Source organism: Sander lucioperca, chromosome 4, assembly GCF_008315115.2.
Source record: "Sander lucioperca isolate FBNREF2018 chromosome 4, SLUC_FBN_1.2, whole genome shotgun sequence".
NCBI lineage: Eukaryota > Metazoa > Chordata > Actinopteri > Perciformes > Percidae > Sander > Sander lucioperca.
In genome coordinates, this window is record NC_050176.1 from 10,153,283 (window position 1) to 10,170,491 (window position 17,209).

Consider the following 17,209-nt stretch of genomic DNA (forward strand, 5'->3'; position numbering starts at 1 on the left):
ACATCCACCAGACCAGCAGGCGCCCGTGGATTGTTGTCAGCCGCGGCGGGGAGGAAGTAGAACTGCTAGGAACTAGGAACTGCTGCTTGATGATTATTACCTAAGCCTGGCTGAACACACTCACTCATCCCAGACGGCAGATAGCAGCTAACAGGGTAGGTGAATTTAAACAATGTCTGAGTTGAAAACACATCTTGTTGTCATGTAAGGGCCCTGTTCATGTTGCACAGACATTTTAATTGTATTTTGTGTCTGTTAAGAGGCACAAAGGCACTCTTTATGGTATGCCCCCAAAACTTCCGTTTTAGCTAAGTGGGAGCTCTCGGCATTAGCTGCAGCAGCTCCGTGTTGCTACCACTGATTTGGCTCGTTTTTTTTGCTATCGACAGTACTCACATACGTATAGTGATCAAGATTAACGTAAAAATTGCCCGGAGTTCTCCTTTACTAAGTACTTCTTTTTACAATATCTGCACATGTCAGCAATGTGATGGTTATGTTTAGGGTCATTTTCAGAGTGATGACTCCTTTCAGAGGAACCTTCTTATACCACCTTATCTAATTTATGTAGCTGACTTAGTTTTATTTAGCCATCCATCTTTGTTTGCCTATAGGGGACATTCAACTAATCAAATCAAAAACAACTCTCACCAAGATGTTATGTTATTGTTCAGCCTTTCAACTTTATCGATCATATCAAACACAACAACATCAACACAGAGAGAGGGATTGAGAAAGTGAGCAAATTGAGGAGAAAATGGTTTTGAGGAGCAGAGGCTCAGTCACACAGTGGAAGGACTGAGCCAGTGGATGCAAACCCACTTAGGATTGATCACAAATAGGAGATAATCAATTCAACTCCAATTGAATTCACATCAAGCAGATGGGAAAGGCATTTCAACAGAGCAGCAAAGGCATTCTTCTCCTCCACCATTGATGGTGTGTTTGACACACATTTGTCATGTCGAGACCTTGTGGAGAATTCCTACCGATTATTCAGTAAAAATCCATAGCTTTCTACTCCCCTGCTGTTTCTGGAAAATGTCTGCTGTCATTTTTTTTTCTTGTCGTTTCTCATCGGCAGGGCTTTGTCCTCTGTGCAGTGCGGAGTCACCTGTACAGTCTGTGTGGACAACAAACAAACACACACACACACACACACACACACACACACACACACACACACAGGCATCTCCCTCACGATAAACACAGAAACGCTGTTCAATTGATCCGCTAATCTAGTGGGGTGGGGAAGTGCAAGACTCTCATTTAGTTAAAATCATTACCCCTCCCACAAGATAGATAGAGATAAAGGGATTTAGAGAGAATGGAGAAAACAGGGGGGTTGAAAGAGAGAGTAGGGCAGATGAGTTGACAGGAAAACATGAGAAAAAGAGAGAGAGAGAGGTAAATGAGTGATGAAGAGAGAGCATAGCATGAAAGGCAATCCTTAATTAGTTTTTTCAAATTCTGCTGCACAGAGCATCACTTATTGTCTCTCCCTCTCTCTAAATTCTAAAGTCCTCACTGCCTCTGTCCCTTTCTGTCACGACACACACATATACACACACATATACACACACACACACACACACACACACAAACACACACTGCAGAGAGGAGGGTTTTGCAGAGGGAAGTCTTTGCAGCGGTCGATAGCACTTGGCAAGGGATCTATCGACAGAGCGGGAGAGTGTGAGAGATGAGTTCAATATACTTCAATTTAGCTCCACTTGCTTTAATTACTTCCACCCTATGTGTGTGTGTGTGTGTGTGTGTGTGTGTGTGTGTACCCCCAGAGGCTGAGTGGTGTTAGACTACCCGTGGCTGATAATAAAAATACAGCTTTGGTCATTATTGAATTCAGGGTCTGCTGAGTATTTAGGAGGGTCCTGGGGGTTTCTGACCCCTCAAGGTGTAAATTTGATTTTTATTTATTTATTTTTAATCATTATGTCTATTTCATACTGTTTGTGATGCATAATCTGTTTTGCAACTGCTAGATATCCTCCAGTGATCAAGAACATGGAACTCAGTAGCTTTCATGCTGTTGATGAGCCCAGATGGACATTAACAATGAAAAACCCAGAGAGCGGTTCTTCCCATCTAACTCTCTGCATGTCTCTCACATCTATTGCATGTATGTCCACGCAGGGAGAGGGATCCCTCTTCTGTTGCTTTTCCTGAGGTTTCATTCCATTTTTTAAAGACAGAGGTTATCATATGCTGTACAGATTGTAAAGTGTGTTGAGGAAAATTTGAGATTTTGGGCTTTATAAATAAAATTGACTTGTATACTTCCCAAAATGTCCAACTATTAATTTGACCATACAGCCATTTTTCAATTTCCTGCTTTTCTTGTCGACCTGCCAAAGTCCTTGAGCAAGACACTGAGTCCCAAATTGCTCACTTGTTTGGGTTAGGGGGTTGCCAACACTGAAACACTGGGACTGAAAGAATCAGTCATGAATACATTGGTACATGTCTGTATATATTATCTGTTGCTTGCTTCTTTTTGCTAATCCTCTTTGCCTGCAACATAGTGTATCCCCAAAGTTTGCAAAGGCAAAAGGCATTGCCTTTTTATAACTGTAATTTGTTATGATCTGGATTTTTGTCATAATTTCAAAGGTAAAATATAATTCAGTCCTAACTCAGTGTAGAGGATTAATTTCCTCCAGAAACAAATCAAGTCTTATGAGCCCTACTGTAAATACAGTATGTCTAACACATCGTAAATATAATATAATATATATTGCAAAAGCATGCATTAATTATTCTCTATTGTATCTCTCACTGTATCATTCAAACTTCCCTTCTGTCTTTACTGTGGCAGATTTTACCACTCCCTCTGTCACCCTCTCCCTCACGGTATCCTTCCTCGTTTGGCATGTTAATGGGTGTTTCTGCTCCTATTAAGAATTTAAGAGTGAATTTGTCTGTGAATCTATAGCATTGAGCAAACATGTCTGCCATAATCCACATAAATGATTTTACACCACAAGGGTGGAGAACCACAGGGGAATAAGTGTCTGCTGCTGTCTGATCTCTAAAGCCTTCTTTCCCTCCTATCAGTTCAGTTCCCAATACCTCTTTCTCTGCACTTCCAAGTTGTCATTTCAGTTCTGGTGAGCTAACGTAAATGACAAGAAGATTTAAAAGAGAAAAGCTAAAACAGCTTGATGCAGATATGTTAGCAGCAGAGAGCAAATTGTCTGGTTTAAATGCTAACACTTTTTTCAAGTTTCACAATTGGTATTAGCATGCTAACACACTAATCTAATACATTGAATATGGTTAACTTTATTCCTGCAGAGCATTGTCACTGTTAGCATGCTGATGTTAGCATGTAGCTCAATGCACTGCAGTGCCTTACAAAGCTGCAAACATGGCTGTAAAGTTTTAGTGTTATTTTAAATTAAATATTTAAAATAGTGAGAATACATTCTCTCACACTGAAATACTTACAAAACCTACACAAAAACGTAAAGGATGTGTGGCTGAATGTTATTTTCTTACTTGACTTCTTTCTTTCCTCAATCATCTGACATTCAGGAATTAGAGCCCGGAGATTCCACACATTAGCTACAACAAAAAAGAGGAAATTAACTTAAAATTGTTTACCGCCCTATAGAGGATTTCCAGCTCCACCAGCTTAAGTGGTTATCCTGCTTGAGTTCATCATGACAATGAACATTTCCTGAACAGGTTAAAAAAAAAAGAAAAGAAAATCTTTGACAGTCACACCTGCAGGTTCAACTGAGTTTGTTGTATATTTTACTTGCAAACGTGCATTACGGGGCACCCAGGAGCATAATTCAGTCAGCTGAATTAATTAAAGTTATAGTTAGGTAGAAACAGTTTGCAGTTACAGACAAACACTGATTTCATGTAAACCCCTTGTAACCACCAATTATGGCCTGTTGATATGTTTACATGACTTAAAAGGGAATTATTTTTTTATGTGCTGGCACTGTTTTGTGACCTTAGGGCAGATGGAAATCTTAATGGCAACACCCGATGTAAACTAACAAAAATGCATCACGATTTTCATGATCATCTAAAAAAACAAACTTAGTTTGGTTATAAAAGAAATCTGAGAGGGTCTGAAAGAACTAGCTTTCGTTCTCTGGCTAATTTTATTCTATGTTCTGCGTAATTTGTGGTTTGTGGGTATGAGCTGAAGACAGTGGTTAGATGGATATTCGACATGGAATCTGTACGGTGCCTTCTGCTCAACAACATGTTCTACGGCAGCTTCTGAACTGTCGATGATAACAGGGTTGAAAATATGTGCACCGGTGTGAATCTTTCATCTACAATATGTCAGGTAACACTCTTTCATTGAAACAGACCGAGAGAAAATAGCAGGAGGGTGTGGAGGTGCACTTTAGGTACACTTAGTTTACTTTATCCTGTGATGTGGTTTAATTGTGTATTGTTGTGTTTTCTGAGATAATATAACACTTATTTTGGCCAATTTATTCACACTGTTTAGGCTGTATTATTCTAAATGTATTTCCTTTACATCATAAATATGCTTTTGCTGGTCAAAGTAATAGTCTGCAACATTTGTATTCAGTATAGTAAATACAGTACATCTATTAAGCTTCTTATAGCTAATGCATGCATCAACTGATTTTCTGGCCACTTGGGGGCAGTGGAATGGTATGTAACCACTACATTAACTCATCACCTTAAATTAATAATCCTGATGATTTTCAGTTAAATAGATGTCTCTTAAGTCACTATCTATCATTGAATGAGGTAACACAATGGTGATTGAGCCTATGGCTCACTAGTCTCACATTGCCAGACCTTCGTCCACAGCGCTGCGAAGGAAGGTCTGGCTTGTCCACACAGCATTCCACATGGCATTTCTTTAAACCAATCACAAAGCAGCCTGCTGTTTATTTTGGTCTCTGCTAGCATTGCAAATAAATGGTTATATGGCCTAAAAAACAAGAAAATAAAAGAGCGATGACTACAAAAACACACCTGCAATTACTGCTTATTGCCATAAGTGCCGCCAAAGAGAACAAAATGGAGATCTTTGAGATTGTAACTTTAAAGGTCCAATATGTAATATATTTACTCTAATAAATCCAAAAATGACCCCAATGCGTCATCAGATATTAAGGAAACATGCTAAGTTGAAATACTATCTTTTCTGACAACAATGCTAATGCCAGTATTTTATCCTTTTGACATTTCCGTTCCGTGACGGAATATCTGTTTGTGTTTTGGCCTGTGTGTTGTTATCAACTGCCCAGTTTGTCAGCCAGGCCGGGTTGCCAGATATACCTGTAAAAACGTAAACCCAGCGCGCTACAGCTGTGAGGTTAGTACAGCCATAAAAGCAGCAAACAAACGAACAGGATTAACTGATGAACTGCTAACTGCTAACGTTACCAGGACCAGGCAAGCAGCCACGGCTGTTTACAACGTGTAAGCGGCTGTAGCCAACAATGGTGAGTTATTTGAAGCCAAGAGAGGGGGACTGTAAATCGGAAAGAGACTACATTGAGTTTGCAGTCTGTTTAGCGATTGTTGCCGTAATTCTAAGCCAATAAAGTGTGTTCAGTTGGGTGGAAAAGGATGGCAAGGTAGTGGTATTTTTAGCGGTTCCTATCGTAATTCTAAGCCGAGGAAGCGTGTCTGTCTGTCGTGTGGAAAGGATGGCGAGGTTGTGGGATTTTTAGCAGTTCCTACGGTAATTCTAAGCCGAAAAAGTGTGTCTGTCAGTTGGGTACAGAGCTCCACGTGAGCACGTGGTTTTATGACTGTCAATATAGCCAGCATCTAACGTTAGCTACTCCGCTGTGCTGTGAAGTAATGTCTGGCTATGTGAGACAAGCGTCTAGCAACATTGTTGTGGATGCTCCGGTATCAGCCTGGCAACCAACCTAAACTTCGAGTCTGGGGAGGAGGGGGCGGGGGAGATGACTCTCTCCAGTATTTTGAATTTGTACTGCAGTAACTATTTTAAACACTAGCTGTCAGTATTACATATTGCACCTTTAATATGGGAAACATGTTAGCAAAAAGTTGTTTATTTACACATCCAGCAGACACGGAGCAACATTTTAGTTGTGTTAGTGTCTACCTGGTGAAGTACAATATTCACCCCCTGTTTTGCTCTCTACCAACTACTGAGGAAAATATTTGGCTCTTTAGCTGCTCAATTCAAAATGATTACCAGGTAGTTGCTAACTTTGTCTATATGCCATTTATGGCTGGGCCAGTCTTGCATTGCCAGACCGTTCTCCATAGCACTGTGACAGCGCTAGAGTATGCCTACACCGCTTATCTATTCTGGGATAGGGGAAAAAACAATCTGGCTTGTTTGCATTCTTTTAAAACCAGTCACAACTGTCCTAGGCAGCGCCAAGCCCTGAAAGCGGAAATAGCGAGAGTAGAGGGACATCCAGCATGTGCGAGACACACAGTCAGGCTTTATCCCAGCAATGTACATCTGTTGAGCCAGACTAGGGCTAGGCAGGAAGCATACAGTGGGCCTTATAGAGCTTTTTAGCTATAAGCCGATGCCATCAGCAGTACAAAGTTGAGCGAGAGCACTGAAAGTCAACCAACACAGTAAAGTTGATGGCTATAAACCCAAAAACGAGCTGAAAGACAATAAAAACACTTTGTATAGCTGACAGGAACTGCAGAGTTGTTGATAATTCATCAAAACGACATCACAACACATTTCACATTACACATATCATTTGATCCATTGTTGATATAAAATATTGATTAGCGCAGCTTAAAAACGAAACATTTTATACTTTTTCAGTAGCAAAAGTAGTGTTACGTTATACTGCTGCTGCGCGTAGACAAGGTGGATGGTTTGGCATACAACGCATGTGACTTTAGAACAGACTGTAGATCATGTCCTGCCAACAGTCAACATTGGTTCCTTTTAAGGTGAAGAGGTTAAGTCATTTGTTAGTCAAAAGTTGGATGAGTTCATAGCTGTCTAATATGTCTAAGAATTTGGAAAGGACAGTTTTTTTTCTTCTTTTTGTCTGAATTCACCACAGCTGAGTCATTCACACAAGCAGCACCATTAATCTCACGCACAGAGAGGTGATGACAGACTGTGCGCACGTCTTAAGTGTGTGTGCGTGTGTGTGTGTTGACGACTGCAGGAAGAACACCTGTGTGGATGTAGATACGTACCAGCAGAGATCACTAACTTCTACACCTGCCTGTTGAGAAAAACACACATAAAAGGGACAGCGGCTGAAAAGTTTTTGATTTGTTTTCAACTGTCAAATTCTCTATGATAATGAATAGATAATTGTATTTAATTGCTGATAATTGCTCGCTGTTCTTACTATCATTGTCAACCATGCCTTATTGGGCATTTTTAACTTCACATTGCTTTTAGTGTTGCTTTTATGTAGCCATTTGGTTCGAGAATTTTTGTGCTTATTGTCAAACATGGAGACCAACATGAGAAGACATTTGTGATTTTTATAGAGCTTTATTGGACAGCACACTGAGAAAGAGAAGATCATGTTTTTTCCTCTTGCCTACTTCTTTTCCTCTGGTTATCTCTGCATGGACCATTACCTTGTGGATCCAACAGTGAAGATCTAACCAGTCGATGGAAAACCCCACAGAGGACAGACATAGAGTGAAGAGAGGGGGTGGAGGTACGGCAATACACACACACACACACACACACACACACACACACACACACACACACACACACACACACACACAAGCCTTCACACATCAGTCAGACAGCCCTCTAGTCAGGAGAACCCCTGGCTCACCTTCACACAGATTCACAGATCTTGCGCGCACACACACACACACACACACACACACACACACACACACACACACACAGAAGTTGTACTGACATGAATCTACGCAGTCACTTTGACTCACATAAACATGCCTCCCCATTGCTGCAAACACACGCACACTTCAAAGGAAGATTGTAACCTGACAGGCCAGCAACAGTAAGAACCCACATGCAGCTTTTTTCTAATTCTTACTCTCAGAAACCCACCTGTTTCCTACAAAACCTACAAGTCATACCTCTTTCTCTCTTGCCTGGTTTGAAGATCTGTGTGTGTGTGTGTGTGTGTGTGTGTGTGTGTGTGTGTGTTTGTGTGTGTGTCTGTGTGTGTGTGTTCGTGTGTGTCTGACATACACTCTCAGTCAGTGTACGTATGCTGGTACTCAGGCGCTGTCTGTTGATGTTCTGTCCGTCTCATCCTACACTGTATACCCTTATCAGAGGTATATACACACACTGAACCGTGTCTAACAATGTAGCCATGCTCCTGCCTGCACAACTGGGCAGATGTGAACCGCAGCCCCATGTAATCTTATCTGAAACATGTTGCCGAGCTGATGAGCCTGTATGCTGGCACCGAGCTATACATGGCAACATCTCCTTGATGTGAAATGCAGCTGGAGACATAAAACAATTTCAGACGAACGCACTGAGCTCTGCATGACAACTGTAGGTTAGGCAGACATGCTTACATCTGCAGTTATGTTAGAGCAGAGAAACACGCTTTTTTATTCTTTCCATACAGTTTTTACTCTTGTGTTTCTGTTTCTACAGGATCAACAAAAAGACACCACCCTCCAAACTCCTTGCTGAATAGTACTCTAACAACAGCCCCACACACTGCTTCAACATGTGGAAAAATCCAAAGCTTGATAGACCTAGTTACAGTTGCTAAGTTGTGATTGGACAATCACTGTTAAGGGGAAGGTTTAAGGGAATTGCAGATGTTTAAATTTCTATTTTATCATGAAGTTATGATCACAACATTGAAAGCTCTGGATAGGCCATAAGGTGAAGCTGTTTTTTTTAAGATTATTTTTTGGGCTTTTCCGCCTTTAATTGATAGGACAGCTAGGTGAGAAAGGGGAGAGAGAGGGGGAAGACATGCAGGAAATCGTCACAGGTCGGATTTGAGCCCTGGACCTCTGCGTCGAGGCATGAACCTCTAAGTACACGTGCGCCTGCTCTACCCACCGATCCAACCCGGCCACGAGGTGAAGCTGTTTTATTCCGTTCCACTGTATGGGGCACTATTGGTTCTGAGCAAGGAAATAAAATGTCTCTATGTGTCATCTGGCAGTTTATTTCTTAATTAGTGTTTAAAGTCTGCAATAGTTCCTTCCATGCAAAATCATAGAGAAGGAGATGAACAGGTGAGAATGTTTTGTCAGCTGCTGTTTCTAAGGACAAGAATGGACTTTAAAACTCAACACACAGAGCAGCTTTCAATAGGCTGCAAAACAATTATCCCAGTATTTTTATATTTTTTTTCTGCCTTGCTACATCATTTCCTAGCACTCCTCTTTTTGTCTCTGTAGCTGTCTTTCTTTCACATTTGCCAGAGTGACATTTGGTCAATTCAGTCTCTGGTGTCATAAGAAGAAGGGCTGACTCACCCAAGACAGGCGGATGAAGAGAGAGATAAAGGGATGATGAAGGGGAGGATAAAAGAGTGTAGCAGTGCACTCGGCCTGACAGTCACTTATCTAATTGCAGTGTCTGTCAGAGGAAGTGCGTGCTGTCTCTTCACTTCCATGACTTCATGTTATTTTTTTCCCCCTCCATTACGCCCATCACTCTACCTATTTTAGTTGAACCATACTCTTGACCATTTTGTCACCTCTCTATCATTCTTGCTTTTCTAATGTCTCTATTTCTCCTTTCTGTCTTTGTGTGACACATTCTTTCAGTCTAAAGATTCTGGAAACTGCACACAAGAACAATCAGTGCAAAAATGGACGAAACTGAAATTGTTTTTTTTTTTTATTATTCTTGAAGGAATTAAAGGAATGGCGTTAACCTTCAAGCTTGAAAAAGTTTGATCCGAAATTCAAAGTTTAATGTCACATACATAAAACATAGAAGGATTTGTAGTACGGTGGTTTGAATATATACTTGACTACAAGGATCAGAACACAGTATAACAAAGGTAGGTATTGGTGCTGCTGTAGGGCGAGAAAAGGCAAAGCATGCAACCTAGCACTATTTTTATTGGATATTATAGGAGCCATGAGCTAGATGATGCTATAATACATTGTAGCAACATCTAACCAATGACACTATGATTAGAACTGCATACACTTGTACAGTGGTATAACTGAAAGAACACAAGATAAGCTTCAAAAAGCTCATAACAAATGAATGAGGGTCTGCCTTCCTTTCAGTCCAAGAACGCATACTAGCCAACACCAATTAAAGAGTTGCAATGTTTAGGTTTGTGCTGTGTATACTTTACCATATGGACTGTATATTAAAGGAGCAGTCCAGTGATATTTCATGTCAAAGTCAATTTACTTGGAGAGTACAACTCAGCCTGTATAAAACACTTACCCAAGAGACATAGCTTGAGTACTTGAGTAAGGCCTGAGGAATACAAATATTTAACACATACTAGGCTTGTATAGTTTCAAACTTAAGGGGTTTTACCAGGCAAGGAGGGGGTTAACAAAACGTAACAAGTTAACAAGTGTCTCTTTATTTTTTAATTATTTTGGACGCCAGCTTTAAGGTTAAGGACTTGCTGCTCTTACAGCAGCTCCATACACAAGTAGATCAAGTTAACCAAATCAGCTCAGATATCCACATGTTCAACAGACACATGGAAATATAATCAGGAGAGACTTTGTTGCAGATATGCAAGATTTATTTGTAAGTTACATATGCAAAATATGAATTGTACATAGTCTTTGGAGATTAGACTCCATCGTATAAAATGTAGATATATTTTAAAGGGTTTAGGAAAACCCGAACATATCCCCGATGGAGTCTAGACACTGGTGATGGTGGTGAAGGGGGCACGAAGACCAGAACTAAGGAGTCGAAGGGAGCGGTCAGCTGGAAGAAAACCGAGAATGCCGTGGTTGCCAATGCCGGAGGTGAAAGGGGAGGAGGAGGGTCGCACTCTTCCTGAAATGACAACTGACAGTCGCAGATGAGAGAACAGATTTAAAACATGGATGTCATGCTGTGATTGGCTTGTGAAATACGAGGCCGAATCTGATTGGTTTAACTGAAAATCTATTCTCTCGAAAACAGCTGATCTGTTTAGGAGAAAAGTGGTAATGTTATTGAAGTCTCCCTGAAAGAATTTACGCTGAGCTACATTAGTGCACTGTTTTTTACTAGAAAGAAATGACTTTATCACTGACCCATATGACACAAGGCCTTTTGACACTGTGAACACAAAGTCTGAAAAACTGATATGAATATACCTATTTAATCATACTGTGAGAACGGAAAACAGCAGTTGTTTATACGATGACAACACAAGAAATAAGAAACATCTCTCATGACTTGTTCTGGATATCCTTTTTTATTTTATCTCATACCAAAAAATATATTCTCAAAATAAATAAATATATGAAATAAATATACTATATGTCCTAGGAAACAAAAACTCATAAATAAGAATACAATCTGTCAACAGGTTTGTAAAGGTGTCTTTGTCAGTCCCGTGCTCGTCGTGGCTGCAGTCAGTGGAAGAACAACAGAATTCCTTCACTGGGTTCTAGAATGAGTCTCTAGAGTTCCAACAGAACACGCAGTATACCGCCACAGGACACCACAGAAGAAGTCCTTGTAAAACTCCATTGCATCCGTAGTTCTTCTCTTGTTCCTCATGCACTTTGTAGAAAAGTCATATTTTCTGAGCAGCATCTCTCTTTGGAGCAGTTTCAAAGGGAATCCATCCATGGCATCTCAACAGTCAGTCCGATAAAGGTGATTCCCCCAGCTCTCAGACCCGTTTCCCACAACAGACATGGCTGATTTCCAGTGCATGAAACTACCTTTTTGTGTAAACCAGCCACACTGTATAGTGGATTAATCATTTTAATAAATCAGTTACTTAGCAGCTACAGTACTGTTTTGAATAAACTAAGTGAAAACAGTGGAATTGACAAGACTAACCAGCCACAGCAATAAAGCTACTAGCAGCCAGTTGTTACTCTCACTTAGTAGTTCCCACACTTTTGTCCTCATGAACATGCAGTTTTGACCAGCATGTAGTTGGATTTAAGTAGTGGAAATTCAAACAAAATCCATAAATCATCTGTTTGGCAACCCGGGCCTCTGCATAGGCCAATACAGGAGCAACATTAGGGGCCCAGGTGTCTGTATCTGTAACGGGGCCTTCACATTGTCCACAGAAGATCCCAGGTGTTCCGTCAAACTCCCGGCTGTCTGGTTCAGAGAGAGTCTCTTTCCATCCTCCATGCTATCGGTGGAGAGTGTTGATTTGGCGCACTTTTTATGATCCCGTTTTGTCCAGATCAACAAGATCTTCCATCTCCCTAAAGAAGGGGTTAGGATTAGGTGCATTTGGGTTGCTTTTCAGGTCAGACATGGTCATGGTAACGTCCCTTCAGTCTCAGCTCTGGCCCAGTATGTCCCTGTAGAGCTCTGGTACTCTATCTGGGTCTACAGGCCTTGGTAGGAAGTGAGTGAACCTCTGATGTCGCCTCGACCTCGTTCCATCACGGGATGTCCCATCTTTGTTCAGAGCAACAAAGTAATATGCACCTCTTTCTCCATGCCGGTAGATGTTGGATGAGTAGGTGTTGTACCAGTTTTCTTCAAATTGCTCCCTAAAAACGGATTCTGCCGACAGCTTGTCCTGCAGAAAGAAAGACAAGCAGAGGAAAAGATTATTTTAATGATGCAAAATGTTCCACTTGCTGGCCGCGGGTTACTAATCAAATATGTTGAGAATTGGTAGGTTCAAATATATCTGTTTGCAGATGGATGTGTGTGTTCAGTGTGTACTCAATAGTATGCACACTCACCGATCCGTACAGTTCTCCCTTGCTGTTCATGGCGAGGTAGAGGCCACTGTCCACCCCTCTGATGCTAACCAGTCCCACAGCTAGACTGATGAACTCCAAAATACCTGCACACACACATTACATTACATTACATTCACTTGTCAGACACTTTTGTTCAAAATGACTTGCAATAAGCACATTAATTCTCATTAACACATCTGATAACACACATAAACATGATTTTAAACATATTTTAACGGAATCAATTTGACATTAGTCCTGCTAAGGTTTGTTCCACTGCTGCTTCAACGTTGCTTGTACAATATCCGACAAGATCATGTATTTGTGAGATAATTTAGATACATAATTCAAATGGAAAATATCTGAAAAAGGGTCGACTGTGCGAATAAAATTGACCTGCACCAAAATGTACAGTAAATAACTAAAATGTATATCCAGACCAGCTGACTCTGACAAGCAAGGCTGGGTGTCTAGAATGGCCTTTGGCATAAGGTTACACCCAAGTCTCAAATGGAATAAATCAAGTGCCAGAAGTGCTACAGCCTGCAGCAGTAAAAGAAATCTCTTAGAGGTCTACTTTTGATCTGCCATAAGCTGCAGCTGTTTATCTTGATAAGTGAAGATAAGCTGGTAAGAGTAAAGAAAAGCTTTCAATCTAATCTTAAAAAGGAAATTGTCGTAAAAATGGGCAAACATGAAATATTTAAATTTGAAAGCAATGCCCCATCTAAGCTTGGTTCAGTGTAGCAGCAGCTGCCCTCACAGTGGGCTACTTCATGTAGGCCACTATAGCATTTGGTTATAGTAACCTGGAGTCGTGTTATTATCATGTCATATTAATAGTTTTCATTTAACAATCATTATCACTTAACTTTCTCCTGTTTTCAACCTATCTCTCCCTCTGTGTGTGTGTGTGTGTGTGTGTGTGTGTGTGTGTGTGTGTGTGTGTGTGTGTGTGTGTGTGTGTGTGTGTGTGTGTGTGTGTGTTACAGTGCCTCCACCATAAAGGTACATGTCATTCTACTGTATACAATAGAGCCTAAAGCAGAAATTCCACATTATACTAGTAGCCTACTACTACTATAGCCTAATGAATATAGCTTTATTTGTGAAGGGGTGTGTACCGAATCTGCTGTGGTCCTTCCTGGTGCCCTGCACGGTGCCGTCGGGACGGATCTCCAGGTGGAAGCCGGTCCTGCAGTAGAGCTGTCGCCGCCTCAGAATCCCCTTCAGATGGCTGAGGTCTGCCAGGCTCCGGGACAGCCTCTCCGCGGACACCATGTGCTCCTGCTGCTGCCCCTGTCCCCCCATCATCAGTCCGGTCACCGAGTTGTAGTCCACCGCCCCGGCTGGGGTGAGAACGAAGTGAGAGCCAAAGGTAGCCGGAACAGCACCCGCGGTGCCAAAGCTGTCCAGAAATCCGTTGACGAAGCTCCCAACCTCCGCCGCTGCCCCCATCACAGATAAAACAGCCGATCCGGTTTACAGCACAGGAGATTCAAGTGATGAGCACAGAGCCTCGGCACGAACCAGCGAGCGAGGGTCAGTCCGTGAAGCGGAGAAAAAGAAAAGTTGGACGTACGGGAGTAGAAAATCCCCAATGAGTGCGCGTTTTGGCGCAGTCACCATGCAGCACCGTTAATTAGATTGTCATCTAATTGAGATTAAACTCCCGCGTTATCTTGATGTGTGCAGGTATCCTCGGTTGCAGCAGCCCGTGTCCCTTCTTCTCCTCTCTTCTTCTGCTATTTATCCCTCTCTCCACTCCTGTCCGCTCCCTCTCTCTCTCTCCTCCTCACCTCGGGATACTCCCCTTTGCTCCGGTGCACTTCAGGGGTTTTCTCTCTCTCTCTCTCTCTCTCTCTCTCTCTCTCTCTCTCTCTCTCTCTCTCTCTCTCTCTCTCTGTGTCTTTCCTCAATTCACTTCAGCCTTTTATTTCTGCTGTAGCCTCCGTTCTCTCAGCTCCTCCAGCGGGTACTCCAGTAGGTACACTGCACACAACATCTAGGCTATATAACGCAACACTCCCTGGAGATTCACCACGAGTTGCCTTTTAATGCAAATTCACCCCGATCTCCTCCCTTTATGGCTCATATCTGCTCCCCTTCATCCCTCTGCTCATCGTTCTCCTGTCTCACCTTTGATGTTCAGTTTCAGTCGAGCGCAGGGACTTGGAGAGCAAATAAAAAACTAATAAAAAATGATCATGCCAGGCTCCCCTTCGCTTCCCCTTGCAGCACCACAACGGCTTCACTCAAGCTCATACAGGCTACGCAATGTCATAGTGCTCATTCAGTGTTGCTGATTTAACTGTGTTAGTGTATGTTTTAGAGGGGAGTGCGCATCTCAGCAGCAACCTGTGTGTGAGACATAGGGAGAGTGTGTGTGTATGTCAAACAGCATGAAAGTGATATAGCCATTAGCCTACCCTAAACGCTTTACAACCCCACGCCCCCGTTCCGAAATGACTCAGGTGCGGCGGGAGAGAGAGGAAAGCCCCCATTTGCGTAATTTTCGCACTCGACTGTTGATTTATTGCTCCCGTTTTATGTAAGCCAGCCGCACGTTTACAGCGCCCGCACAGACACAAACATACACACACAATCGTACACGCACCCACACACACACACACCTGTGCAAACGACATCACTTGACTGTCAATCCCTTCATTGATCTTTCCACTGTGCTTTGAACAGGGTAGGAGCCCATATATCCTTAATTGTGGTCTTAAAAGACGAATCAAAGACAGAGGCTTCAAAGTGCAGGGATCTTGTAAGGGGATCAGGCAATAACAACCACAAGAGGGGAATATACCTGTTTGAACTGCAAGCTTAGATAATACCCCGACACTAACTTGACACTTGAAGGGCTTCAAAAGCTGTTAATTCTTTATGCAAATGAACTAAGTGTGTTATGCATATATTTTTAACTTTGGACATATTTCATTGGCCATATTTGTGTAACAACTGCAATAATGTATTGTTCACCTTCTTTATGCAAGAACACACTTGAACTCATTGCAGACTAAATTATTTTTGCTTTATTTATTTTATTTGCAGAAAAAAAACATGATATTGATTAAATTGGGGGTTATTTTGTATCAGAGCAATGTAAAATATGATCAAATTGAATGGTTGTCAAATATGGGATTTTGACTTGTAGCTATAGCACCAACAAAATATTAAATTTGACCACTCTCCTTCATTCATGCGATATAATTTGCTTGTGGTCAAACATGTTTGGTTTAGATTGTCGTTTCATCTGAGCAGTGGCACAGTGGAACATGTTCCATCCTATATAGCATTGATTTTGGCGCAGACACGCGGTCTCGCACACAAACGTACACGCGCACGCAGCTGCCCCCTCCCTTGGGAGTTGCGTTGATAAATGAGTTGAAGGTGCTTGAGGTGTTTGTGTGGTCGCTATACGCAGGTCATGTTATACTCGTGTCGATTTCTCCAGCATGACAGGAAGTCATTGTGGGCATATGTGGTTTTCAAAAAAGCTGTTTATTTATATAGGCTATGTTATGTGTGGATATATGCACTGGTTGTGTGCATGGGTTTGTACGGCAGACACACTTAGTTAGTGGTGGCGTGCGTCCTTCTCCCTCTTTCCCTCGCTTCATTAGTATTTATGACCAGTAAAAAAAAAAAATCCCTTCTTTTTAAAGGGGACAAGATCGATCAGAATCGCCGCAGGCTGATCAGATTCTGACGCATTGGATATCGATCAGGCCACATGAAGATGTCAACTACAATGCCACATTTCCACGCAAGGTGCAAGTTCCCAGGGTCACATGGTTTGCTTTAAAATATATTTCTGTTGGTTTACTGCCCTGTTTGTGACATGGGACAGAGAGTGAAGCCAACCATAGCCACCATAGCAGTCATCGAGGAGGAGGAGGATGAGGCCCCCAGGGTCATTAACCCCCCTCACACACACACACACACACACACACACACACACAGAAATTACAACCTAATCGAATGCCTGGATAATGGAATAACTGAATAGGCCTAAGTAGCCTAGAGGTTATTAATGTAAGTGGGTTCCAAACAAGAGTCTAGTGAACTCTTAGGGTCCTTGAAAGCAGGATTCAGAGGCCCTTATCAAAATGTACACTGGTTTAATTTCATCTTTATATAATCTGTATTAGAAAATGCATAAGAATCTGATTTTGCTCTCACTACTTGTCCCCAGATAGGTCTGGGATTCAAAAATCAACCAAACCAAAGGCTTTTGTCCCTTATTGGACAAACTGTTATCAAATGGGGGTGTGCAGAACCTAATGTGTTTCTGCTTGGAGGAAATGTGGTACTTTTTACTCCATTACATTTATCTGACAGCCGTTGTTATTATTATTATTATTATTATTATTAT

The 17,209-nt window shown here is 41.7% G+C and overlaps 1 protein-coding gene and 1 long non-coding RNA gene across 2 annotated transcripts in view; both read right to left on the reverse strand.

The window, feature by feature from the left end:
* LOC118494950 overlaps positions 1-5,055 on the reverse strand; it is a 16,849-nt gene extending 11,794 nt beyond the window's left edge. The window contains exon 1 of the long non-coding RNA XR_004897159.1: positions 4,989-5,055. This is a non-coding gene — a long non-coding RNA (uncharacterized LOC118494950). The remainder of the gene's footprint in view (positions 1-4,988) is intronic.
* Positions 5,056-11,146: 6,091 nt separating this feature from the next.
* LOC116042909 (fibroblast growth factor 20-like) lies at positions 11,147-15,742 on the reverse strand. Its single transcript, XM_031289390.2, has 3 exons — positions 13,950-15,742; positions 12,826-12,929; positions 11,147-12,656 (listed from the first exon to the last, which is right to left on the reverse strand). Exons 1-3 carry the CDS (start codon positions 14,281-14,283, stop codon positions 12,411-12,413), a joined length of 684 nt encoding a protein of 227 aa, XP_031145250.1. The 5' UTR covers positions 14,284-15,742; the 3' UTR covers positions 11,147-12,410.
* Positions 15,743-17,209: the final 1,467 nt, after the last annotated feature.

Excerpts from the sequence above, each read along its gene's own strand:
- LOC116042909 (XM_031289390.2), bottom strand. The coding sequence starts at position 14,283 with ATGGGGGCAGCGGCGGAGGTTGGGAGCTTCGTCAACGGATTTCTGGAC. Across the intron at positions 12,930-13,949 it reads GAAGGACCACAGCAGATTCG|GTATTTTGGAGTTCATCAGT; the intron begins GTACACACCCCT and ends GTGTGTGTGCAG. Across the intron at positions 12,657-12,825 it reads AGGGAGAACTGTACGGATCG|GACAAGCTGTCGGCAGAATC; the intron begins GTGAGTGTGCAT and ends TTCTTTCTGCAG.